This window comes from Cydia pomonella, chromosome 1, assembly GCF_033807575.1.
Source record: "Cydia pomonella isolate Wapato2018A chromosome 1, ilCydPomo1, whole genome shotgun sequence".
Taxonomy (NCBI): domain Eukaryota; kingdom Metazoa; phylum Arthropoda; class Insecta; order Lepidoptera; family Tortricidae; genus Cydia; species Cydia pomonella.
In genome coordinates this window covers 2,946,760-2,970,535 of record NC_084703.1, presented here as the reverse complement: position 1 = coordinate 2,970,535, position 23,776 = coordinate 2,946,760, and the positions used below count along the sequence as shown (strand labels likewise).

The following is a 23,776-nucleotide window of genomic DNA, read 5'->3' as shown; positions in this document are numbered from 1 at the left end:
AATGCCAGCTACTGGCTATTTTGGCCCATCTGTCACCATTCATCCGACAGACAAGTCCAGCCCAGTCCCACTTTAGCCTGCTTATATTTATTACGTTTCAAAATTTTGTCGCTTTTCACCGGCCCGCCCGCTATTACATAATATTAAAATAGATTTCCCGTACACCCTTTTCGACCCGTGGTCATACAATAGGGACCGTACGCGTTGGAGGGTCTGATCGGCCTGAATCGGAACCATAAACATGTACATTTACACGTCACGTGTTTTCTTGTGCATAGTAAGTGCTGCCATCTTGTGGGCTACATCGGAACAATAAACATCACATTTACGCCTCGCGCCAAAAATCTGACGGCTCCTGTGCTGCCTCCTACAGTTCATGCACGCTCCCTATTAGTGAATGCAATCCCGACTCGGGATTGCAAATTCGAGATCCCGCGGGATTAGAAATATCAATCCCGCGGGATCCCGGAATTTTCGGGATCCCGAGTAGATTTAAAAAAAAGTAAAATTCGAATGAATTAAAACGATAATAACGGCATGTTTGTGATGGTGACGTTAATTAAAATAACGTATTAATAGACAGAAAACAAAAACCTTTATTCTTTAATATTATTAACCAAATCATCATCAGTTTTCCTTGGAAATTAACAAAGGTAATCAAAACAATAAGTATAACTGTAATAAGAATCAAAACAACAAGGAATTAGAGAGTATTACTAGTGATTTTGAAAGTGACTTCTTAAAAAGCAAAGGGTATTAAGAGTGTTATCTGCTAAACGGCATCTTACATCCGTTGCAATGTACTCAGCTGCTGAGAATGCCCTCTCCGACTCAACACTGGTTGGCAACAGCGTGTCGAAGCAATTATATGAAAAAAGCAAAAATCTCCCCCTTGTTCCTCCACACTCAAATAAATCCATTTGATTTTTTATGACAGACTCTAATCTGTCTAAGCTCGTGGATACACGTGTAAAGGGACTTTTAGATGCTCGCAAATTTTGTTCTAATTCCTCTTTAAGTGACATATTAGTTTGTACAGCAGTAGCACGTAAATTCAAATCTTCTGCAATCATTGAAAGAGGCAAGTTATCTTCGTTTAATACTGCCGTATTAATCTCTGCTTAGTTCGGTTCTTTACGATATAATACGTGTGTTACATCGCTGACGACTGCCGCCCAATCCCGTCAATCCCAAACGGGATCCCGTCATATTATGCGTCGGGATTGATCCCGAAAAATTACACGGGATCTCGCGAGATCGGGATCCCGCGGGATCGGGATTGCATTCCCTACTCCCTATACATTCACAAAGGCAAAACTGAAAACCACTTGAAGAACACTTTTACATTGCAAAGTATGGAAAGTACGATTTAATTTAATTAAGGCCAGGAAACGGAAACTCCAGTTAAATGGCTTTCCGAGAACCCATTTTCATTAATGGATTGTTTTTATTACATCTTGGCCAAATGGTTTATTCCGTTTCCATAATTTTATTGCTAGTTCTAGTTTTTATAGCAATTTTATTAGAGATCTCATTGTTTTGGCCGAATACCGAATATTCGGCATAACATGGCTACATTTTGAGTCACATTTTTTATGAAATCTGTTCGCCAACAAAGCACAACGTTTGCTTCAAAATTCAAAAAAATAGTCTGCAAGTAGGCCTCAGGGGCTCTTTTACAAATCAATATAACATTTTTAGTACTAACACCATATAGTGACATGAAAAATATATAACAACATTTATAAATAAATACAACAGCCAATACCTGGATAAACATCATTATAATAATCTTAAAATAAATAATTACTACAATACAATAGAGATGTATAGTCTCTATAGTTAAAAACACATTAAATCTGGAGATGTAAATGGTCCCCAATGTCAGAGTACTAATACTAATAAAATTTGGAGGTGTAAAGTTTCTTCAAGCTAATAGCTCCTTTAGTTGGCCCAGCGAGATGGCCTAACGATGGTTGAAAGCACGCACTATAGAATGGGCCACGTGTAGATGCGTACGCACCAGGGGTCGGACAAAAAGTGCGAATGACGTAAAAATGACGTAATCTTGCACACAGAATGATGTTTGAGTTTGTATTTAAACTTCCGTGTGACATGTAGTAACAAAGTAGTATTAATGAAGTAACAAAATAATCGTAAATAAATCCATGGAATACAGGGGTGATGTAGTGAATAAAATAAATTTCACGAAACTTGTTACCATAAGGTATAATTATTATTATTATCAATTATTTCATGTTTGGTTGTCTCCAAATGTCTTTTAATATTGCTTACCTTCGTTGGTATATCTTGATTACAGCAAGAGCAGTATACGTGTTTGTCACGTACCTCCAGAAACGGAATATTGCCACAATATTCGAGTAAAGATGACATTTTAGAGCGTTTTCTTATACATTAGTAAATATAAATTTTAGCTAAATATAATCGTGAAGATACAATAGCTAAACAATAACGAAGTCAATTTATTGTTCATCTGATTGACAATGTGTCAGTCAAAAACGTACTTACTCATTTCAAGTGGCGATATCGTTTAATAAAGAGGTTGATAAATGATAAGTGATAATTGTTTATGAAAATCAAAAATACTATTTGAAATCATCTATAAGTGGTTTGACGTCATCCGCACTTTTTGTACGACCCCTGGGTCGCACCATCGCTGGCCCACTACCTTTGACGTGCGGATGAAAAACCCACACCGTGGCCATCCCATCGCCATCGCGCCGCGCCATAAGCCATCCGACACGACACGATCAATTCTCTCATACATATATTTTATTTTATTTTATTTTATTTTATTTTATTTTATTTTATTTTATTTTATTTTATTTTATTTTATTTTATTTTATTTTATTTTATTTTATTTTATTTTATTTTATTTTATTTTATTTTATTTTATTTTATTTTATTTTATTTTATTTTATTTTATTTTATTTTATTTTATTTTATTTTATTTTATTTTATTTTATTTTATTTTATTTTTTTTTATTTTATTTTATTTTATTTTTTTTTTTTTTTTTTTATTCGGAAAACCAACAGCTTAATAAACTAAAACTAGGTTAACATAAATATGTATCAGGGAAGCCAATTACAGGTTTCCACAGATAGGATACAAAGGTAGTCATATTACAGGTTAGCACGTGTTGTAGATAACAAAATTAAAGACTTTACAAACGCCAAAACATGCTATGAGAAAAGAAATAAGTAATTTGTTTCTTATTTAAATCAATAAATTAAAATTAAACCTATGCTAATCTTCTGCAGGCAGGGGAGCAAAGAAACTAGATGCCATGAGGTTTTTAATTGTAGCAGGTTTCATTAGATGTAAATCCAGTTGATCGTATATAATCTAAGGTTATAATCTAAGTTGTTTTATGTATGCAACAAACGTAAGCTATATCTGAGCGAACGTAATAATAGTTATGCTGCTGTTCTAAGCTTTAGTGTAAGTATGATTTTACCCATGGCAATGTATAAACACTAAGTTGTTAAAAAGTTTATAATGAGCGCTTATAGCTCACTAAACTGTATTAATTTATTGTTATTACTGTCTAGGATGGAAATGTAAACTAGATTAAGTAATTACATTGTACTAAATTATGTTAAATAAAGAACTCATAAAAAAAAAAAATCTAAGTTGTAAGTTATAAGTTGTAAGTTAAGGGTATAAGGTATATAATCTAAGGTTACTTTAGAAACTGTTCTTTAGTTCCAGCTTTTTGTATTACATATATCCCTGTCTGAAATAGAGACACATAAGACACGAAACTACCGTATGACAAAGATTTCACGTTTACTTTTTCCCACAGTTCAAACACCAGGAACTCTACACTGTACAAAATAGAGTTGAAATCCGCGCACGCGCATAGGGGGTGTCTCGAACAATGGAACTATAATTGCGGGGCACCGGCAAAGCTAACAATGGCTGTTTGAGCACGGTGTTTGGTCTCTGAATTGCTGAACACGTACGTAACCCTATCAAGTTATGAAGGGTTATGTTAAAACAGCCTCTTGTGTTGTTTTAAGGTATACAATGTGGCTGCCACCAGTTCGTCACTGACAAACGCTATCGAGAACGTCTTACTTTCTATGCATCTCGCTCGTACTCGCTTATAAGTGAATTACGAAAGTAAATTACGTACTCGATAGCGTACATGTCAGTTTTGACGCTATCAGTGACTCATGGTACGGGTACAGGCTGTTATGTAAGTATCGTTGTTCGATTTGTATATGGCCCCGAACGGCTTATCCTTTGTCCATTGTTAAGTAAAACCGCACGTGCCACTACTTGCAAAAAAGGTTCGTTGACTCTTGAGCGCGGGCTAGTCCAACGCTAAAAAAACCAGTGTAGGTGCGCTCTCCGTCAACGCGCCTTTGTTACGCATCTCCAGGACACATTTTAGACTAACCAGTCTAACATAACCATGTAGCGTTCGACTCGCCGACACTCAGTAACATTAGAACAGATAAGAAATTGCAGATTATTTTACCATTTGTTCATTTTGAATTTTATTGCAATTTTCATAAAAGTTGTAATTCAATACAGTCCGCACCATTTCTTATGCAGGCAGTAGCACGTGCGGTTTTACTTAACAATAGACAAAGGATTAGCCATTCGGGGCCAGCTACAAATCGAACGACAGCACTTTGATACGATTTTCTGCTAAGCAAACTTTCTATAGCTGACCGAAGCGTCAGCGAAGATCTATCGTTGACTCGGGCAAACTGTATGTCCGGACTTCGTATGAACGGATGTTCTCCTACAGGTCGCCCTTTGATGTCACCAGTCACAAATCACTATTAAACAAAATGCGTCACCATGGTATTCAAATGAACACCCATAAACTGATATTTGCTTCATTATAGTGTCTAACTGCAAAATATTAAAATCAGAGGGCCTACCGCGAACACTGACATAAATGTACTAGACAGGCTATCGAGAACAAATCGTGTCCGCCATTTTCGGCGTTTGACGTCTGTCACTAAGCTAAAGAATAAGCATAGCTGTGTAGCTAGCCAGAGGCGAAGCTATTATGGCAACTGTTCATTTTCTGCCTACATACACACTGTGAAGAATCTAGATAATATTTCCTTACAAGTGTATTGAAATTGGTTTACATATGTGACACGGACGACATTAAAACTTCTATTTGACTCTCGTACTCGTAGCAATTTTGATCTAATCGCGCTTATACTATTTAAATATGAGAAAAACACTAAAAATAATTACGAGATCAATAAATAATAAATATTATAAGAACATTATTACACAAATTGACTAAGTCCCGCAGTAAGCTCAATAAGGCTTGTGTTGAGGGTACTTAGACAACGATATATATAATATATAAATATTTATAAATACTTAAATACATAGAAAACACCCATGACTCAGGAACAAATATCCATGCTCATCACACGAATAAATGCCCTTACGAGGATTTGAGCCCGGGACCATCGGCTTCATAGGCAGGTTCACTACCCACTAGGCCAGACCGGTCGTCAAGATAAAGAGTAATATATCATAGTAATCATTAGTACCTACGTGTTACATCTGCGAAATGTAATCTACGAGTATGCGCCAAAGAAAATGGCGTACCACCGCGAGTGTTTAAAGTAACGTTTCAAAATAATCTAAATGAGCTTAAAACAAGAGTATTTTCGTTAATGTTAATATTGCTTTTATTATGTCTACCCTCGCAGCGCGGTCTACACAACTTTGACACCCGCTATCTCCAGTTACCCGTGAACAAGATGCATGTAACTGCGTCGAAATATCGGGAGCTCAAAACAATATAAAAGGTAATCACGGTTAATATCCCGGTCGATTTAAGTCTAGTGAAACTAACCGTGAATCATTCAAAACTGTTACCCTAAAAATGTTGATGATCAACCGTCACGGTTTCCCCACTTTATATACATCCATCAAAAGTTTCAACATACTTTGTTCTAATATTAATAATAAACTAAACACTGATTTGTGTCCGTCAGCGGTTTTGATATTACACAAACAACATAATTATAACATATCAGTGGGCCACGAAAGACGTGATGAGCGTAATCGCTCTTGCACGGAAGAAATTAACTAACTAGCCGAAATCATCAAAAAACCTAACCTAGGATGCCTCCAGTAGCAGGGCAGGACTCAAGCTGCCGGTGGTCAGGGCTGCACAGTGTTGTCACATACAATTTTGCCGAAGTGGTAGAACAGGGTGCAAAAATAGGTAGAAATGGGTGGTATTAAAATGAAAAACAGGTAGATGTACCACTTAATAGCAAGTTCGTTTTTATGATTAAAAATGTGTATAGAAATTTTCAAATTCTTTATGAGTTTTTAATATTGTGACGTTAGTACACGTGTTTATTAAAGAAATTGAAACAAAAGTTAGGATTTTCATTGTTTGTAGGTAATAAACCTGCTTGTATAATCTGTTTCTTTGGCAAGCTTTCATTAAATCGAATCGAAATTCGGTTGAAATTAAGTAATGTTCCGTCTCATGTATTGAGAATTGCTTACAATTGTACCATTTTGAAAAATAGGTAGATTTCAGGCTGAGGGAGGTAGATAGGTAGAACGCAGGCAAAATAGGTAGATCTACCGAAAATTTGGTAGATGTGACAACACTGGGGCTGCAGAGAGAGGAACCGACGTTACTATCCGCGCCGTGTCCAAGATCACCGCCTTCTGCATCTGACCCTTGATCCAACCACACAGCGAGAGTCTCTCAAGGTGTTGGTCGAGACTCTTCGCTATAAGACCGTTCGCTGACACGACTATCGGGACAATGATCGTCGAATTAACATCCCACATGGCGGTTATCTCGTGAGCTAAGTCTAGGTACTTACTGGACTTGTTCTTCTCGGCTTTCACGAGATTTTTATAAAACGGATTTTGTTGTTACAGATGTAAACCAACATGTAAGATTTTGCGTAACAGTTCGCGAGTCCTTAGTCCTTAATGATTGTATGTAAGTAATAACAATAGTAGATTGTTAACCAAGGAAAGGCATCAAAATTTCTGTCGAGGTAGTTTGGCGCTCGAACGCATTGAGAACGCCAAAAGTCCGAGACTGAAAAGGTGCCTTTCACCCGAGTCCCGAGTTAAATACTCTACTTTTCATTACGAATACTAGGAAAATAAAATAAATGTGAATAAAAAAAACACAGCTAAGTATAAACATCAGTAGTATTTCTTGAGGGTACTTTCAGTTAACAATTTAGGTAAAAACATCGTTATTTATGGAATGGGGAGTTAATTATCAAAATGGAAATTGTACAACAAATCCATTTAAAGCTAAATGTTAAATGCTTATCGTATAAAAAAGAATGTACTTAGAAAGTCCAGTGCTCTAGAGCAGAAACGTATCATTTTTGGAACAACAACGACCTTTACTTTAATTTGAATTGACCTCATTTCTAGTATCAGTCAAGATGACGTTTTATTCAGTGTGTGATCAAATGACGCAATGGCGGTCGTAATGGGCGGTTCTAGAACACATCCTAAAGAGCTTATAAAATGTGTGTAGATAAAGCAGTGTACGTGTAACGGTACATAATTAGGCATTCAAAGACTGATGATCTTCTTATGAAACTCGCTTTAAACTCGTTTCATAAACCCACATTCGTACTTTAATGCCGTTCATTATGTAGCAGTCACATACACTACCGAGCGACCCTCGCTTTAACCGCGGGAGATATTTAACTGATTTTAATACAACCACGTAAAGTTCAGTTAGCCAACTACAATTCATTTCACAACCATTGCAAAATGCTTTTGTTCCTACGGTAACCTCAAAACTTTGCTGAAAACTTGACTCAAAGCGCACAAAAGAATGGCACCAGAGCCCCTTACCTTCCTACTAACTCTACAAAAAACCTTAAAGAACCCGTTGGGAATGGAGGTGAAAATAAATGCTGTCAGAACCACAAAAAAGTCCGGTGTTCGTACTTGCAAAATTGAATGCAAACATGTACTTTGAAATCTTAAAGTTCCATTTTAAAGTTCAGTTTTTGAGATACCGCGTTTTAGATTAGGAGGTTTAATGCAAAAGGTACATATTTCAAAATATAAAATCTGCAGATTAGAAATAGGAAATTTTGAGACACTAGAGCGTTCGGTCATTGTACACTCAAGTTACTCATATCATATTTTGTGAAATAAGAATTGAGACGCCATTTACAACACACTTTTATATTATAACATTTAAACGCGTATACATGTTCATTCGTTAAAGAATATTGCAAAAATAAAAAGCTTGACAATCCGCCGTCGCTTATATAGGTCGCTGGGAACTCGTAACGCGCGATGTATGCAGAGCAGCGCCATCTACTATGAAATTGAGTAAACTTTCTTGCTTGCCGCAACAGTCATTCTCAGTGCCGTTTGGCTCAGCATTGACATCCCGTTGCGTGCACAACCACAGTTAAGAAAATGACTTGAATTGTGACAACCTAGGTAGCCGAAAGGGGTTTGTTCCTGGTTCGACGTATTTCTGATTCGTCGAAATGTCAATATGAAATGAAACTATGCAATTACCGTGACTTCACCTTTACATTAAATCTTCATATTTAGTAAATACTGGTTTACTGTACGACATATTTAATTATATGTAATATAATTCCGACGAAACAAGAATCCGACGAATCAGGAATCCGACGAAACAGGAATACGATGAACCAGGAACAAACCCCGAAAGGGTAGTGCTATACGTTAGAAAGAGACAGCATGTTTTGTCCCTGAATCGCTGTCAAACTTCGGTTTTGTAGGAAGTGTCATTTCTGTACGGTAGGACTACTATTTATTCTGTAACGCGGTGTTTTCCGTTTCTTTATTTTTTAGGGTTCCGTACCCTATTACTAAGACTCCGCTGTCCGTCCGTCTGTCACCAGGCTGTTTAGTTCACCTGGCCATATTGCTGTATCGCTGTTGGCTTAGTCTGTATCCTCGAGGCAGCACTATTTGAGGGTTTCTTCGTAAATCTTTGTGGAATACAGGGCCAGGTTTACACGTCACTTTAACTGTAATATTCTGTAGCCTAATTTATTGAAGCATAGATAATGTGGAATGAGCTACCGGCTGAAGTTTTCCCGAGGGTTTACAGTATGAGGTTCTTCAAAAAAGTGTTCAGATTTGTAAAGGGTCGGCAACGCGCATGTATCATCTCTGGAATTGCAGGCGTCCATAGGTTACGGCGGGCTTTATGCTTGTTTATTATTATTTTTTAATTTAAAACGAAAAATGTTCACGGAGCCTGGTCTAGGGCGTCGCTGCCAGCTAGTGTGGGTAATGCGTCGCAAAGTGAGCCACAGTTCCTGCTACTGGTTCTCCCACTGGGTGACCAGGCGCGCCTCGATGCAGTCCCGGGTCTCCAAGAAGGCTCGTCGCTGTGCCAGCTGTCGTGGTTGGTGCGTCATCACGCCAGCAACGTTGCCAGCTAGCGTGGAAAATGTGCCGCACAGTAAGACACAGTACCTGCTGCTGGTTCTCCCGCTGGGTCACCAGGCGCGCCTCGACGCAGTCCCTGGTCTCCAAGAAGGCGCGTCGCTGCGCCAGCTCTCGTGGTTGGTGCGTCATCACACCGGCAATGTTGCACGCCGTCAGCACGATCAGGTTGCAGAACATCTGTTTAAGAAAAACGTATGGTAACAAACGATTATTTAGTGTTTTTTAACGTATAAGATTTTGCGGTTGATTCCCACTAGTTATTACTAAATTGTCACCAGTAGTAACAACTGAGATTTTTTTCTAACATTGTTACAACTGAGAACAACTTAAAGAAATATTCTACATACCTGCAGATCGCTGTCGCGGGCCAGGTACAGGTTGCCAGCTAGTTTGACGGTCAACAAGATTCCGGTCACGCTCGCCTCGTAACGGACTAGCAACGTCACGTACGTTAGTAGTTGGCTACACACCTGCAGGTCACTGTCACGGGCCAGGTACAGGTTGCTAGCTGGATTGACGGTCAACAAGACTCCGGTCACGCTCGCCTCATGACGGACTGGCAACGTCGCGTACGCCAGTAGTTGGCTACAAACCTGCAGGTCGCTGTCGCGGGCCAGGTACAGGTTGCCAGCTAGGTTGACGGCCGCCAGCAGGACTCCAGCCACGCTCGCCTCGTGCAGGCGGACTGGCAACGTCGCGTACGTCAGATAGGTGAAGAGCACGCAAGCGCCGGCACCGATGCTCATTGATCTGTGGGCAATAGTTGTTTTAGATATTTTTGATTAATATTTATATGACTGCTACATAATTCCTAATTAAGTATAGTAATAAGCTTTCTATGATGTGTACAGGCATCGCATATTACGACCACTATTGCGGCGATTGATCAGACCGCTTGCAATTGACATTTAATTTCGAATAAAAACGTCATCTCGACTGATACTAAAATGAGGTCATAATAAATTCCTTCATTTTTCAGAGATGTTATATATATTGACATTATTACTACGCAATCATGTCATTATCACAAATAAGAAATTGGCAGGAAATTTGTTCTCATTCTCACCAAATAGTTTATCTTTATGCCACCTTGTGTAGATACTGATTTATTGCGGCCAAGATCTAAGTTGGCATTGTATGTCATTTCATTGTTTTTGAGTAATAACCAGACAGAAGTTTGTGTGGCAAAAATGACTGAGGAAATGAAAAATCGATAAATATAGATTAATAATGAATTATATCAATAATTTTATTTTTTTATTAAACATCTATGTATGGTCATTTTATACCTTTAAACGAACAACTTTTACTATGGGGCCAACCCAGACAAAAGCAAAAAATATTTGGCTGCTTCATACATTTTGCTGGTCTATTGTTGAAATGTCTATGGAAGACTCAATTTTTAGGGTTCCGTAGCCAAATGGCAAAAACGGAACTCGGAAATTATAGATTCGTCATGTCCGTCTGTCTGTCCGATTATTTTCTTTGCGATTTCGGATTTGGAAAGTTGCTCAGTGTGACCTAAAAGTTATTTGAGTAATTGCTTTACGTTTTCCGGTAACGGCTCTAACGATTTCGATGAAATTTCCTATAAGGGGGTTTTGGGAAACGCGCAATGTTACGAAACATTCAAAAATGCATCCAGGTGGGAGATCATTCCAAAGCCGGATCGCCTGAACGGTGAAGGAGTTAGAGACAGAACCAGAACTATGACAAGGAACAGTAAGCTTGAGACTACGGGACTCGCGAAGGGTGCAACCTGTTCGGGCAGTTATAAAATGAAATTTGGATCTGAGATAGTCGGGTGCTGTTGGGTGATTTATCACCTCGACAACACATGAGACCAGCGAAGATTTTACAGGCAAGTTTGAGTTTTTATAAGTTTTCCGTCCAAAGGCCTCGCAGATATTGACAATAACGATAATAAGTCCACATTGTCCACGAATGTTTGAGGAAAGGTATTTTCAGGAGACCACATACAGCCCTTTAACGGCAGGCCAACTTTGCCGCTAAACAACCAACTTTGGCTCTTTACACGCGATTAGACTTAACTACACTTTGGGTAGTTTGGGACAACTCGCATTTCCTCGAAATCAGCGGCTCATTAAATTGACTATCGTTAAGGATCCGCCAACAAGTATGTTTAGTGATTCAATAATCAACACGATCCCTTTTTGTTAAGCCCCCTCCAGACTATGTGCGTGAATCGCGGCGCGAATTCGCGGCGAGAACATATCGCTACGTTGACGTATGACTCCACACTCTCATAACTTCATGGCGATTTCGCAGTTTGGTTCACGGCAAGATGGCGGAAAAGCTTCAGCTGGTCGAGTTTAACTGTTAGCACAGATTACAGAAATGACATTTCCTACAAAACCGAAGTTTGACAGCGGTTCAGGGACGATTCATGCTTTCTGTTTCTAATGTATGGCATTATTCCTTTCGGCTTTATAAGATTGTCAAAATTCAAGTCTTATCTGTGGTCGTGCACGCATAGGGACGACAAGTTGTGCCATACCCTGAAAATTGCTCGGAGAAATGCTGAGCCGATAATGCCCGAAAGGATCGCCCCACTGCTGTTAGTCATCTACGACATCATATTCCTATGTCATATTTACTCATAATGTACACATACATTACACGTCAAATTTACAATTAGTGAAGTAATAACTAAGCGGATTTTGAATTTTGAATTTAAACAATGAAAAGTATTCGCAAATATGTTCAATAAAATTACAAAACGAAAAACTATAATAACTATGTTCTGCTATATTTACTATGTTCTACATTTCCAATATTTCATTAATGTCATACGTGATTTACCTGTTTTTCCATGTTGTTTTGTTTAAAACCTTAAAAAATAGCCGCTTAATATAATGCAATCACAATATCTTCGCACCTTCTTGGCACAGATGAGCTAAATTAATGCGTAATGTGAAGTCTTGCAAGTTCGCGTTTCACGTCTCCTTTGCCGCGGGCCAAAAAACTGACAATAAGGCGCGAATAAGTGAACAATCTGCGAAATCGACGCCACACCGTTCGCGACTTCGCGCCGTGGTACCGCGCGAGTGTGGAGAGCCCTTTATGCGTACATACACACAGGGTGTTTAGTTAGTCACCTGCAATAATTTACGGGGTGAATATATAGTTCATACATTTTGGCTGTTTGAGCTTGACATTTTCTATTTTTTTTGTGATTTCGGGGTTGGTCCCATAGTAAAAGTTGCTCATTATGACCTATACATTCAGCCCGTAAATTATTGCAGGTGACTAAATAAATATTCTGTATATCTAAATAGAGAATCAAATCAGCTTTACTTATACGCAAAGGGCGGACACACCTTAGCACCTACGGAAATTGTTTGTCTAGGGGGCAGCACAGGAGCCCCATGTTTATTGGCGAGAAATGTAAATGTCAAGTTTAAGCTTCCAATGACCACAAGATGGCAGAACCTACAATTAACAAGAAAACGTACGTGAACTGTAGAAGGCAGCACTTGCTTATGCGTGAAGTGTCAATGTATAGTTTATGTCTCCGATTCAGTCCACAAGATGGCAGACCCTTCTACGCGCATGGCTCCTATGTGCGCAAGTCATATGTTTTCTTTAACTAGGTCTATTAGATAATGATATATTGACAACCTGTCTCGTCTAGTGGCCCTGCCTATGAAGCCGATGGTCCCGGGTTCAAATCCTGGTAAGGGCATTTATTTATTGATATAAATTTTATTGCACAAAATATATGCAAATATTGACCCTTACAATTGGTGCAATGAATTAAGAAGAAAAGCAAACGAATATACTTATATATTACCTACATTTATTTGTGTGATGAGAATAGATATTTGTTCTTGAGTCATGGGTGTTGTCTATGTCTTTAAGTATTTATATATTAAATAAATATTATAGGACATTATTACACAAATTAAATAATTCCCACGGTATAATAATATATCGTTGTCTAAGTACCCACAACACAGGCCTTATTGAGCTTACTGTGGGACTTAGTCAATTTGTGTAATAATATCCTTACAATATTTATTATTATTTATTATCTACTTATAATTCATACTAAATTTGCGATAAAAGTTGGTGAACAGATAGAGTTCCCTATTCTGTGCAATAAATTTCACCATATGTTCTAATAAATCTTTTTCTTTCTTTTGAAAACGTGTGGAATTTTCGTAGCTCAAAGGAAAATTACACACATTTTTGTCCCAGATTGGAATTTCGTGTTTATTCAGCCGCAGAACTCTGGCACAAATCTGGCTCACGCAAAATGGATAACACAGTAAAAATCAGCCCTTATCTAACGCTTAATTATCCCCCGGGGGTAAAAAGGGGGTCTGTTTGTCTGTCTGTCTGTTTATGGCGTCGTAGCTCTCCAACGGATGGACCGATTTCAACGCGTGTTTTCTTTTCCTTGCTGTGGTTTCTTAGCTATGTTTGTATATAAATCGAGAAAGCAGTATGAAGAGTATCAGCCTTCCCAAAATTATGTAGGCACTTAAGGCATTATCGGCACTTTTTAGGGTTCCTGTACCTCTAAAGGAAAAACGGAACCCTTATAAGATCACTTTGTTTCCGTCCGTCCGTCTGTCTGTCTGCCAAGACCCTTTTTCTCAGGAACACGTGGAGGTATCAAGCTAGAATTTATATATACTCAAGTCTACTGTCCCTTGGAACTGTGAAAAAATTAAACTTCTAAGCCAACGCAATCAAAACATACAGCCATTTATGCTGCAAAATTTCGCAAGGGAATCAAAACCTACAGGGAACCTACTTCCCGTGAACTCAGAATCTTGAGAATTTGGTACGAAGCAAAGCAACGTCTTATAGCACAGATAAAGGAAAAATTGCGAAAACCGTAATTTTTTAGTTACATCATATAATAATATATTCCGATAGGTTTGTACGAAACCCTCGGTGCGCGAGTCCGACTCGCACTTAGCTTTTTTTTTCGAGGCAGAGGCAGGCCACAAACGAGATGGCGAGACGACCTGGACTCATTTTGTGATGAATGGCGGGAGCATGCACATAGCTATGACGAAAGGTGGAAGACAGGGAAGGCCTTTGGCCAGCAGTGAATCACACTGCTATAATATATATATATATATATATATATATATATATATATGTATATATTATCGAATTCTCGAATAATGTAAAGAACAAAATAAAAACGTGTCAGAGAAGCATGGAACGCAGTGTTACAAATATAAAGAAGATACAAAAAATTAGACATACACTTATTAGGAAAAAAACAAATGTGATAGATGCACTAGATTATGCAAAAAAGTTGAAATGGAAGTGGGCAGGCCACGTCGCAAGAATGGCAGACAAAAGATGGACTAACCAGATAACTTTGTGGCCCGGACCAAGAGGCAAACGCAAAGATGGAAGACCGTACATGCGATGGTCCGATGACATTGCAAAAATTGCTGGCCCAAAGTGGACTCTAACAGCACAAGACCGATCAAACTGGCTCTCTCTGGAGGAGGCCTTTACCCGAGAAGGGGTTCTTGCCTTCGTAGCGTAGGAATATTCTTAGTGTTATTTGAAAAAATCAATTTAATTTTTTTTGTAAATATAATGAAATTGTTGACTACTTATTGTAATTACGAGATATTCCTTCCAATTTCTCGAATCATGTTGACACTACTTGCAAGAAATAAAAGGCTTTTTTATTTTTATTTTATTTATATCTTATACCTTTAAACGAGCAATTCTTGTATATATATATATGTATATATATTTCTGTGATCTCGGAAACGGCTCTAACGATTTCGCTGAAATTTGGTATATGGGGGTTTTTGGGGGTATACAATCTATCTAGATTAGTCTTATGTTTCGGAAAACGCGTGTTTTCGAGTTTTCATGCGTTTTTCTTTCGACGCAGAAGATGGTCGCTAATTTCGTGTTGCCGGTCACTGTCCGTCTGGTCCAGCGGGTTAAGACGCGGACTGCTAATCGAGTGTTACGGGTTCGAATCTCGCCCGGTGACTAACTTTTGTTTTTTTTTATATGTTCAAGTTTATATATATTTTTTTATTGTTTAAGACAAGTTTAATTTAGTAAAAAAATGTAGTTAAGATTATCACCTATAGACCACCATATTACAATAAATAGTTATAACCGAGCAAAGCTCGGTCGCCCAGGTACTATATATATATATATATATATATATATATATATATATATATATATATATATATATATATATTATATAATGTTATAACCTCAAAAGTCGTGGTAACTTTTTCCCTCCACAGTTAAATCTGAGTATATGCACTAAATTATTGTTTAGTTTACATATTATTGTATCGCAATATTAGTTATTAAAGGAACCCTAGCATTTCGGAAGAAAAAGTTGATTACCACTGATTCTGAGGTTAGAAAAATTCTAATCTTAAAAAAAAACACGGTGTGTAGCCAAAAGTATAGACTATTCACAAATCACACAAACGACTACATAATAATTTCCCAAAATCTTAAAATTTAGTTATGCCCATGAATTTATTAACGCTAATCGAGTTAGACTAAAACCAGTCAACTTTTCCTAATACCATTAAGAAAGTTGCGAATTCCGTATTCGAATCTGATTTACCCTTTGAGAGCAAAGTTTTGTTTACATTCTAAAATGGCTTATAATCGTAGCAAGCGTACCATCAGCCACTATGTTAATTTGATAATAAGTAAACCTTATTTCAAGGACATAAGGTCCATTGATGGTCAAATTATCCGTGTTGCTTTTTGTACGCCACATAAGACTTTTCGTTTGGGAAGAGTTGCGATTCCAAAAAGTCCTATTATAGTAGCGGGTCTATTGCGTTTAAGACTTTTCGTAAGTACGGCTTAAGGCCTTTAGTTTGTGGAGAGTAGCGATTCTAAAAAGTCCTAAGGTAGTGATGGATTTGTGGCGCTTAAGACTTTTTGATTGGGGTGGATGGCGATGAAGAAGTTTTGTGTTGTAGCGTTGACAGTGTGTTTAGTTGCGGGCAGTGTCCAATAAAACGTTTTGAGGGGCTTTGTACGAAGAACTTTCTAGAAAATCGTTCCTGCTATTGTTTGACTTTGAATTTAAGTTTAGTGAAGGAAAGAGTGGTTACCTGACGGGGAAACAGTGTTTACCTGACGTAAGAGGAGCCGACGACTACTACATAGCTTGAACAGTAATAAGGTCGTCAACATGAAATACAAGATGTTTAGCAGGTAGATCTCGTTCATGGCTAGTATCATAAGGGAAACAGTGTTTACCTGAAGAGGCGCCGACCTGCCGACGACTGCCAGCTCAATCAGTAGGAAGTTCGCAAGGACGACATGCGAAATGGTCAGCTGGCAGGAGGCAGAATAAGGGAAACTGTGTTTACCTGACGCAAGAGGTGCCGACGACTACCAAGCACGACCAGTAAGAAGGTCGCAAGGACGACATACGAAATGGTCAGCAGGTAGGAGGCAAAATAAGGGAAACTGTGTTTACCTGACGCAAGAGGTGCCGACGACTACCAAGCACGACCAGTAAGAAGGTCGCAAGGACGACATACGAAATGGTCAGCAGGTAGGAGGCAAAATAAGGGAAACTGTGTTTACCTGACGCAAGAGGTGCCAACGACAGCCAGCTCAATCAGTAGGAAGGTCGCAAGGACGACATACGAGATGGTCAGTAGGTAGATCTCGTTAATTGCGGGCCGGCTTAGGCAGAGAAGCAGGCCTGTGGACAAATATAGAACATTAGATAGATTACATATGTATTTTTATACCACGACGGTAAAAATACACGCGTGAACTAGGGCGGCGACGCCGAGCACGCCGACGTTAGAGGCGTTCGCGTTTTTTTATATACTCGTACTACATCGGTGGCAAACAAGTCTACGGCCCGCCTGATGGTAAGCAGTCTCCGTAGCCTATGTACGCCTGCAACTCCAGAGGAGTTACATGCGCGTTGCCGACCCAAACACTCCGCACTCCCGTTGAGCTCGGGCAACTTTAGTCACCGGCAGGAACACAACACTATGAGTAGGGTCTAGTGTTATTTGGCGGCGGTTTTCTGTAAGGTGGAGGTACTTCCCCAGTTGGACTCTGCTCTAGATCTGGAATGACATTCGCTGTGCTGTGCCCTACCACACAAAGCGAGATGACATTCACAATGCCCATACCTCTCTTTTGGACGGAGTTTAAGGACGTATTCGTAGTGTAGTCGGCGGAGAGCGCTAACATATAGTTAGACTGAGACCGTCACATCCACACTTACTCGCGTAGACGAGAGCGGCGACATCGAGCACGCCGACGAGTAAGGTTCCTGCCGGTGAGTAAGGTTGCCAGAGCTTAACGAGGGGAGTGGGGTTAGGGTCGGCAACGCGCATGTAACTCCTCTGGAGTTGCAGGTGTACATAGGCTACGGAGACTGCTTACCATCAGGCTGGCCGTATGCTTGTTTGCCACCGACGTAGTATAAATAAAATAAAAAGAGGCGTTCGCGTTGCCCTGGTATTTGTAGTGCAGTCGGCGGAGAGCGCTAACATATAGTTAGACTGAGACAGTCACATGCACACTTACACGCGTAGACGAGAGCGGCGATGCCGAGCACGCCGACGTTAGCGGCGTGTGCGTTGCGCTGGTAATCGAAGTGCAGTCGGCGGAGAGCGCTAACATAAAGTTAGACTGAGGCAGTCATATGCACACTTACACGCGTAGACGAGAGCGGCGACGCCGAGCACGCCGACGTTAGAGGCGTTCGCGTTGCCCTGGTATTTGTATTATTTGTAGTGCAGTCGGCGGAGAGCGCTAACATATAGTTAGACTGAGACAGTCACATGCACACTTACACGCATAGACGAGAGCGGCGACGCCGAGCACGCCGACGTTAGCGGCGTGTGCGTTGCGCTGGTATTCGTAGTGCAGTCGGCGTAATGCGCTGGTAGTGTTCGCGCCGTAGGGCTCCGTCGTCGTCCGAAGGTTTGAGTCGTAGTAGAGGAGGTCCAGGTCTGCTATTAGCGTGGTGTAGCTGCTGAAGGAAAAAATATAGTTAATGTTTTAGACTCAATAGAAATTGGGAGGAAAAAAAGCGGAGCCATTTGGTAGTTTTGAGTTTTTGATCCGACTGCGTATATTATTTTAAGGTCCTGACCCTCGAGCCGAGTTCGCGTTGGTTAATCAAAGGAGTGTTAATATGAATTTGTGGTAAAAATCGAAAAAAAAGCGTCGCCATTTGCAAATTATTACTTTGCGGTTAAACTAGACGGCTAGACCCGTCTTCGATTACCGCGAACTTAAGCAATCGTAACGAAATTTTGGGATGGAATGAGTAAAAAATTGTGTCTGATCATTTTGATGTATGCGTTTATTGTTGCCGATTTTGTATGCAAGGCGACTGTTTATAGCGTATTTATTTGGCTGTTTCAGCGCTGTTTGAAGTAACCTAGTTCTTATATCTAAAAACAAGAATATTAAAAAAAGCAAAACGTATAGACACAGACACCGGTAATATTCAACTCATGTAAAAATATATTCATCTAGGGCCAAGGAATCCAGAGAGGAAAATGTCGAGAACGTTTTTATGGAAAAATTACCATTAATGTATCCTCTTAAATCGCTTGTAATGAATGTGAAATACATCTCGATGTTTCGAAATTTTTACAGCGTTTGTGGTATTCGTATATGACTAGCTTTTGTTCCCAGTATACCTATAAGCTAATGCCAACTTCTCAGCGAGCTTTAACCCCAGCAGTAACCTTCGGATGGCACAGCATCTGCGCCATGGACTCGGCCATTAGACTCAGGAGCATCATGATAATTTTTGACCCAAGTATACCTGTTAGAGCGATCTCCTCAGTGAGCTATTCCCCAACAGTAACTCTTGGATGACACAGCATCAGCGCCATGGACACAGCAGAAGACCTAGCAGCGTCAAGTTAACTTTTAACCCAAATATACCTGTCGGCTAGAGTGAGATCCTCAGTTAGCTGTTCCCCAGATGTAACTCTCGGATGACACAGCCTCGGCGCCATGGACTCAGCAGCAGACCCAGAAGTGTCAAATTAACTTTTAACCCAAATATACCTGTCGGCTAGAGCCAGCTCCTCAGCGAGCTGTTCTTGCGCCAGCAGCAATCCCCGGATGTGGCACAGCATTAGTGCCATGGACACTGCTAGCAGCAGACCCAGGAGGTGCGTCATATTGGTTTGATTCATGCGAAGGAAGTAGCGTTGGTACAGCATCTCCACCTGACGACAAAAAGTTAAGTGGTTAAGGTAAATAGTTAAATCGAAAATGCTGCGCTTGCTGGCTTCCCAAAACCCACGCACATCCCGATACTTCGTACGTAGTGAATTTGCTTTTGCGCTAGCTTATTCTATAAGGTCGTATGCGGCATAATGGGTTTTACTATTTAAAGTAAAAAATTGTGCGTGGAGTCCCTCCGCGCGGAAGAAGTGAAACTTCGTAATGTGGAGATGAAAATAATGCTCTAAAATCCATATAGTTTATATTACAGCTTCAAAAAGTATTTTAAATAAGATTTATAAAAAAGATTTAATAATACATTATACATTACATATATATATTCTAAAATTCCTAAATAATAGAAAATATAAAAAGAAAAAAATACAAAAACTCAGGTTCCACCGAGATTTGAGCTCAGATTGCTGGATTCAGAGTCCAGAGTGCTAACCATTACACCATGGAACCGGCTGAGCTAATCGACGAATTTACTCATCACAAACTCTTACTACTTTATGTTACCGATTATAGCGTTAAACGTTTAACGCAACCTTGTTGGAAGTCGCATAAGAAGTTTCACTTAATCGAAAAATCACAACTACAGTATTTAAGTGTGTGTTCAGACTAATCTAAATTGCCATCATTTTGATATATTTTTGCGTAGTAGTAGGCAGATGAGTGCAATTATAGATATCAACTCACCTGTTTAAACATGGCAAGCACATAATAGTGACCAGAAAAGGATAGGCAACTTAACTGATTCATATTGTACAAGTTGTATACATTCCATTGGAACTTAGTTCGATCGGTAGTCAAGTCGGTGAAATTTGGGAAAAAAAATTCAACATATTTCTTTAACTAAAAACTAACTATTGTGGCGCAGTGATCCAAAGAGGGTCTTGGCCTCCAAAACGAGAGAACGCCACCTGTCCCGATCCTGTGCCACTTCCTGCCAGTTATCGGCTTTGAGTTGGCACAGATCCGCCTGTACACTGTCGCTCCAGCGGTATCTGGGCCGACCCACTGGACGGCGACCAGTCGGTTGTCCCAAATAAGCTCTCTTAACACCTCGATCCTTACCCATCCTCAGTAAATGGCCGAACCAGCGAAGTCTGTGGCATTTCGTTTCGCCGATGATATTGGGTTCGGCCACTAACTCCTCGATTTCGGCATTCTTACGGATCCTCCAGGTGCCGTCATCTCTCTTGATAGGTCCCATATTTCTTTAGGCAACCCTATTTATATATGTCCAGAAACATTTATTTCACCAAATATAAGTTTCATTTAGTAGGCAGATCGGTGAAGGTCGGCCTTATTACCGTATTTATTAATACAGCTGACCAAAATATTTCCTACTAAATCAATCAATACAGTAATTTATCACACCGAAAAGTCAAATATCAATAACCCACTGTTTCCCTTATAACAAGTCCGGACGGACAACAAAGCCCCCAACAAAAACTACACCCTAAACACATACCATAAAGCTCAAAACAGATTAAACGCAAACTCTCACATTCCTTCTCAGAAAACAAAAGACACATGCGCCTTTTAAACTTATATGTTCTTACAACCTTCTTTTCTACTGACATTTTCTTCTCAGAAAATATCGATAGGACAACGGAAAACAAAAAACGATCATCAGCTTATAATAATAGGGCTGATTTTTGATCGGTCACGATCTTATTTTTTCGCAATATAATAGAAAGGATCAGTGTCAGATAAAATAAGACTGTGTGCTAAAAGAATAGAGTCTATATTGATTTGTATGTTGATCCTATAAGCTTGTGTTTGAGGAAGGAATTGTTTGTAAAGTGAAATTCGTCTTTGTGTAAGTGGAGATTGGGTTGTTATTTAAATGGGATTATGTGGTAATATGGTTATATGTTTGGGAAGGGTACCGAAGATGATGGAATAGGCAAGATTTCTTTTAATAAAACGGAACGGTGGCTAGATTTATAACGCTATTATTGATTTTATTTTACCTAGCAGGTATATAATAGTACAAGTGCGAAAAATAAGAAATTGCCAACCAGTGGCGAAAAATTAAAACACGACCGAAGTTTTAAATCGACACGAGTTGCGAATTACCCACATATGTATCATACAACGTTTCGATATAGTTACGTAATGTTCTAATTATCGCACTAGTGTAGTAAAGTGTACTGTAAAAATGTTTTTCACAAACTTGACCGCTTTCATAGACTAATACCGTTCGAAAATGGGCCTCATGGTTCCATTTTTTTTCCACGCTGTAGCACACAGGCAAGACATCACATCGATTTGAAGTTTAGGCATTTTGAAAACATGGTATATTGAGAAAAAATGGCATTCTGGGATACGCATTTAGACACTATTCCGTTCAGAGATCTGGAAAATTTGGTAACAGCCAAAACCTATTTAAGATGCAATGTAACCAAAGCAAAAATGTTTATTATTTATTACTTCCGACTCCGACTCCGACTTCAATCCGGAGGCCGGAGTATCAAATGTCATTTGATATTGACCACTAGCTTTTCGGTGAAGGAAAACATCGTGAGGAAACCTGCACACATCTGCGAAGAAATTCAAAGGTGTATGTGAAGTCCCCAAACCGCATTGGGCTAGCGTGGGGACTATAGCCCGAGCCCTCTCGCTCATGAGAGGAGGCCTGTGCCCAGCAGTGGGACGTTTATAGGCTGAATTATTATTATTATTTATTACTTACATGTCCAGCTCTCAAACTACCTAATGGTTATATTATAATAGGGTTGTTTCCATCTACAAATCTTAGGGCAGAATTGTATCCCAATAAATTCTTATGGATTATAAGAACATGTTAAACTACTTTTAGGGGATCTGTAATGACCATATTTTTGTAAATATTGAATTTAAAATATCTTTTGGCACACGTCACGTGACCAAACCCGAAACGTCATTGAAGATTCTGATGACGTCACAACTCTCGGATTGACACTGTTGACAGTTAGGCGATAAACAACAAATGACAAATGTCAGTTGACACTTCGTATCTTCTACGTGTGTATGTAGTTATGTGTCAAACCGTAAACTGTGACGTCACACAATTTTCAACAGCGTTTTGGGCGCGAAAGCGTCTGTCAAAGTATATTTTGTTAATTTAACATATTTAAAGCCGTTTTTAGTATAAAAGTTGAATTTTAGGGCAACTTTTAGTTAATATAGAACGTAATACAAGCGTTTCAAAAAATTGGAAACAACCCTATTGCTAAATGTACATAAAAGTATACATAGATTATAATATTGCCACTAACATAGGTTAAGTAAATCATCTTCCTCGCGTTGTCCCGGCATTTTGCCACGGTTCATGGGAGAAGCCTGTGGTCCGCTTGGCAACCAATCTCGAGATGTGACGTAGGCACTGCATTTCACGAAAACGACTGCCATCTGACCTTCCAACCCAGAGGCCCTATTGATATTAGTCCGGCTTCCTCACGATGTTTTCCTTCACCGAAAAGCGACTGATAAATATCAGATGATATTTCGTACATAAGTTCCGAAAAACTCATTGGTACAGTCGCCATCAGATATATCAGAGCGGCCAAGGTGCCCAAAAATATCTGAACACGCACTCTAACGGCTTGACAATAGATGCGCGTTCAGATATTTGTGAGCGCCTTGGCTGCTCCAATATATCTGGTGGCGACTGTGCGAGCCGGGGTTTGATCCCGCGACCTCCGGATTGCAAGTCACACGGTCTTACCGCTAGGCCACCAGCGCTTCTTACAACATAGGTGATTCTTTTGAGATAAATGATATACATTTGACGACCGGTTTGGCCTAGTGGGTAGTGACCCTGCCTACGAAGCTGATGGTCCCGGGTTCAAATCCTGGTTAGGGCGTGTATTTGTGTAATGTGCATGGATATTTGTTCCTGAGTCATGGGTGTTTTCTATGTATTTAAGTATTTATAAATATTTATATTTTATATATATCGTTGTCTAAGTACCCTCAACACAAGCCTTATTGAGCTTACTGTGGGACTTAGTCAATTTGTGTAATAATGTCCTATAAAATTATTTATTATTTATTTATACATAAGTGATAAGTTGATAACCTAAAGTTTGAATTGAAACCAAT

General features: G+C 39.4%; 1 protein-coding gene across 6 annotated transcripts in view; it reads right to left on the bottom strand.

Moving 5' to 3' along the window:
- LOC133526503 (adenylate cyclase type 5-like) overlaps positions 1-23,776 on the bottom strand; it is a 472,750-nt gene that overhangs the window by 118,716 nt on the left and 330,258 nt on the right. For 5 of the 6 annotated variants that reach the window (XM_061863171.1, XM_061863199.1, XM_061863207.1 and 2 more), the window contains exons 6-10: positions 19,520-19,683; positions 18,286-18,467; positions 17,051-17,171; positions 10,054-10,210; positions 9,488-9,637 (exon numbers count right to left, since the gene is read on the bottom strand). In XM_061863171.1, coding sequence (XP_061719155.1) covers positions 9,488-9,637; positions 10,054-10,210; positions 17,051-17,171; positions 18,286-18,467; positions 19,520-19,683 — 774 coding nt within the window. The remainder of the gene's footprint in view (positions 1-9,487; positions 9,638-10,053; positions 10,211-17,050; positions 17,172-18,285; positions 18,468-19,519; positions 19,684-23,776) is intronic. The other variant, XM_061863191.1, reaches the window with a different exon arrangement.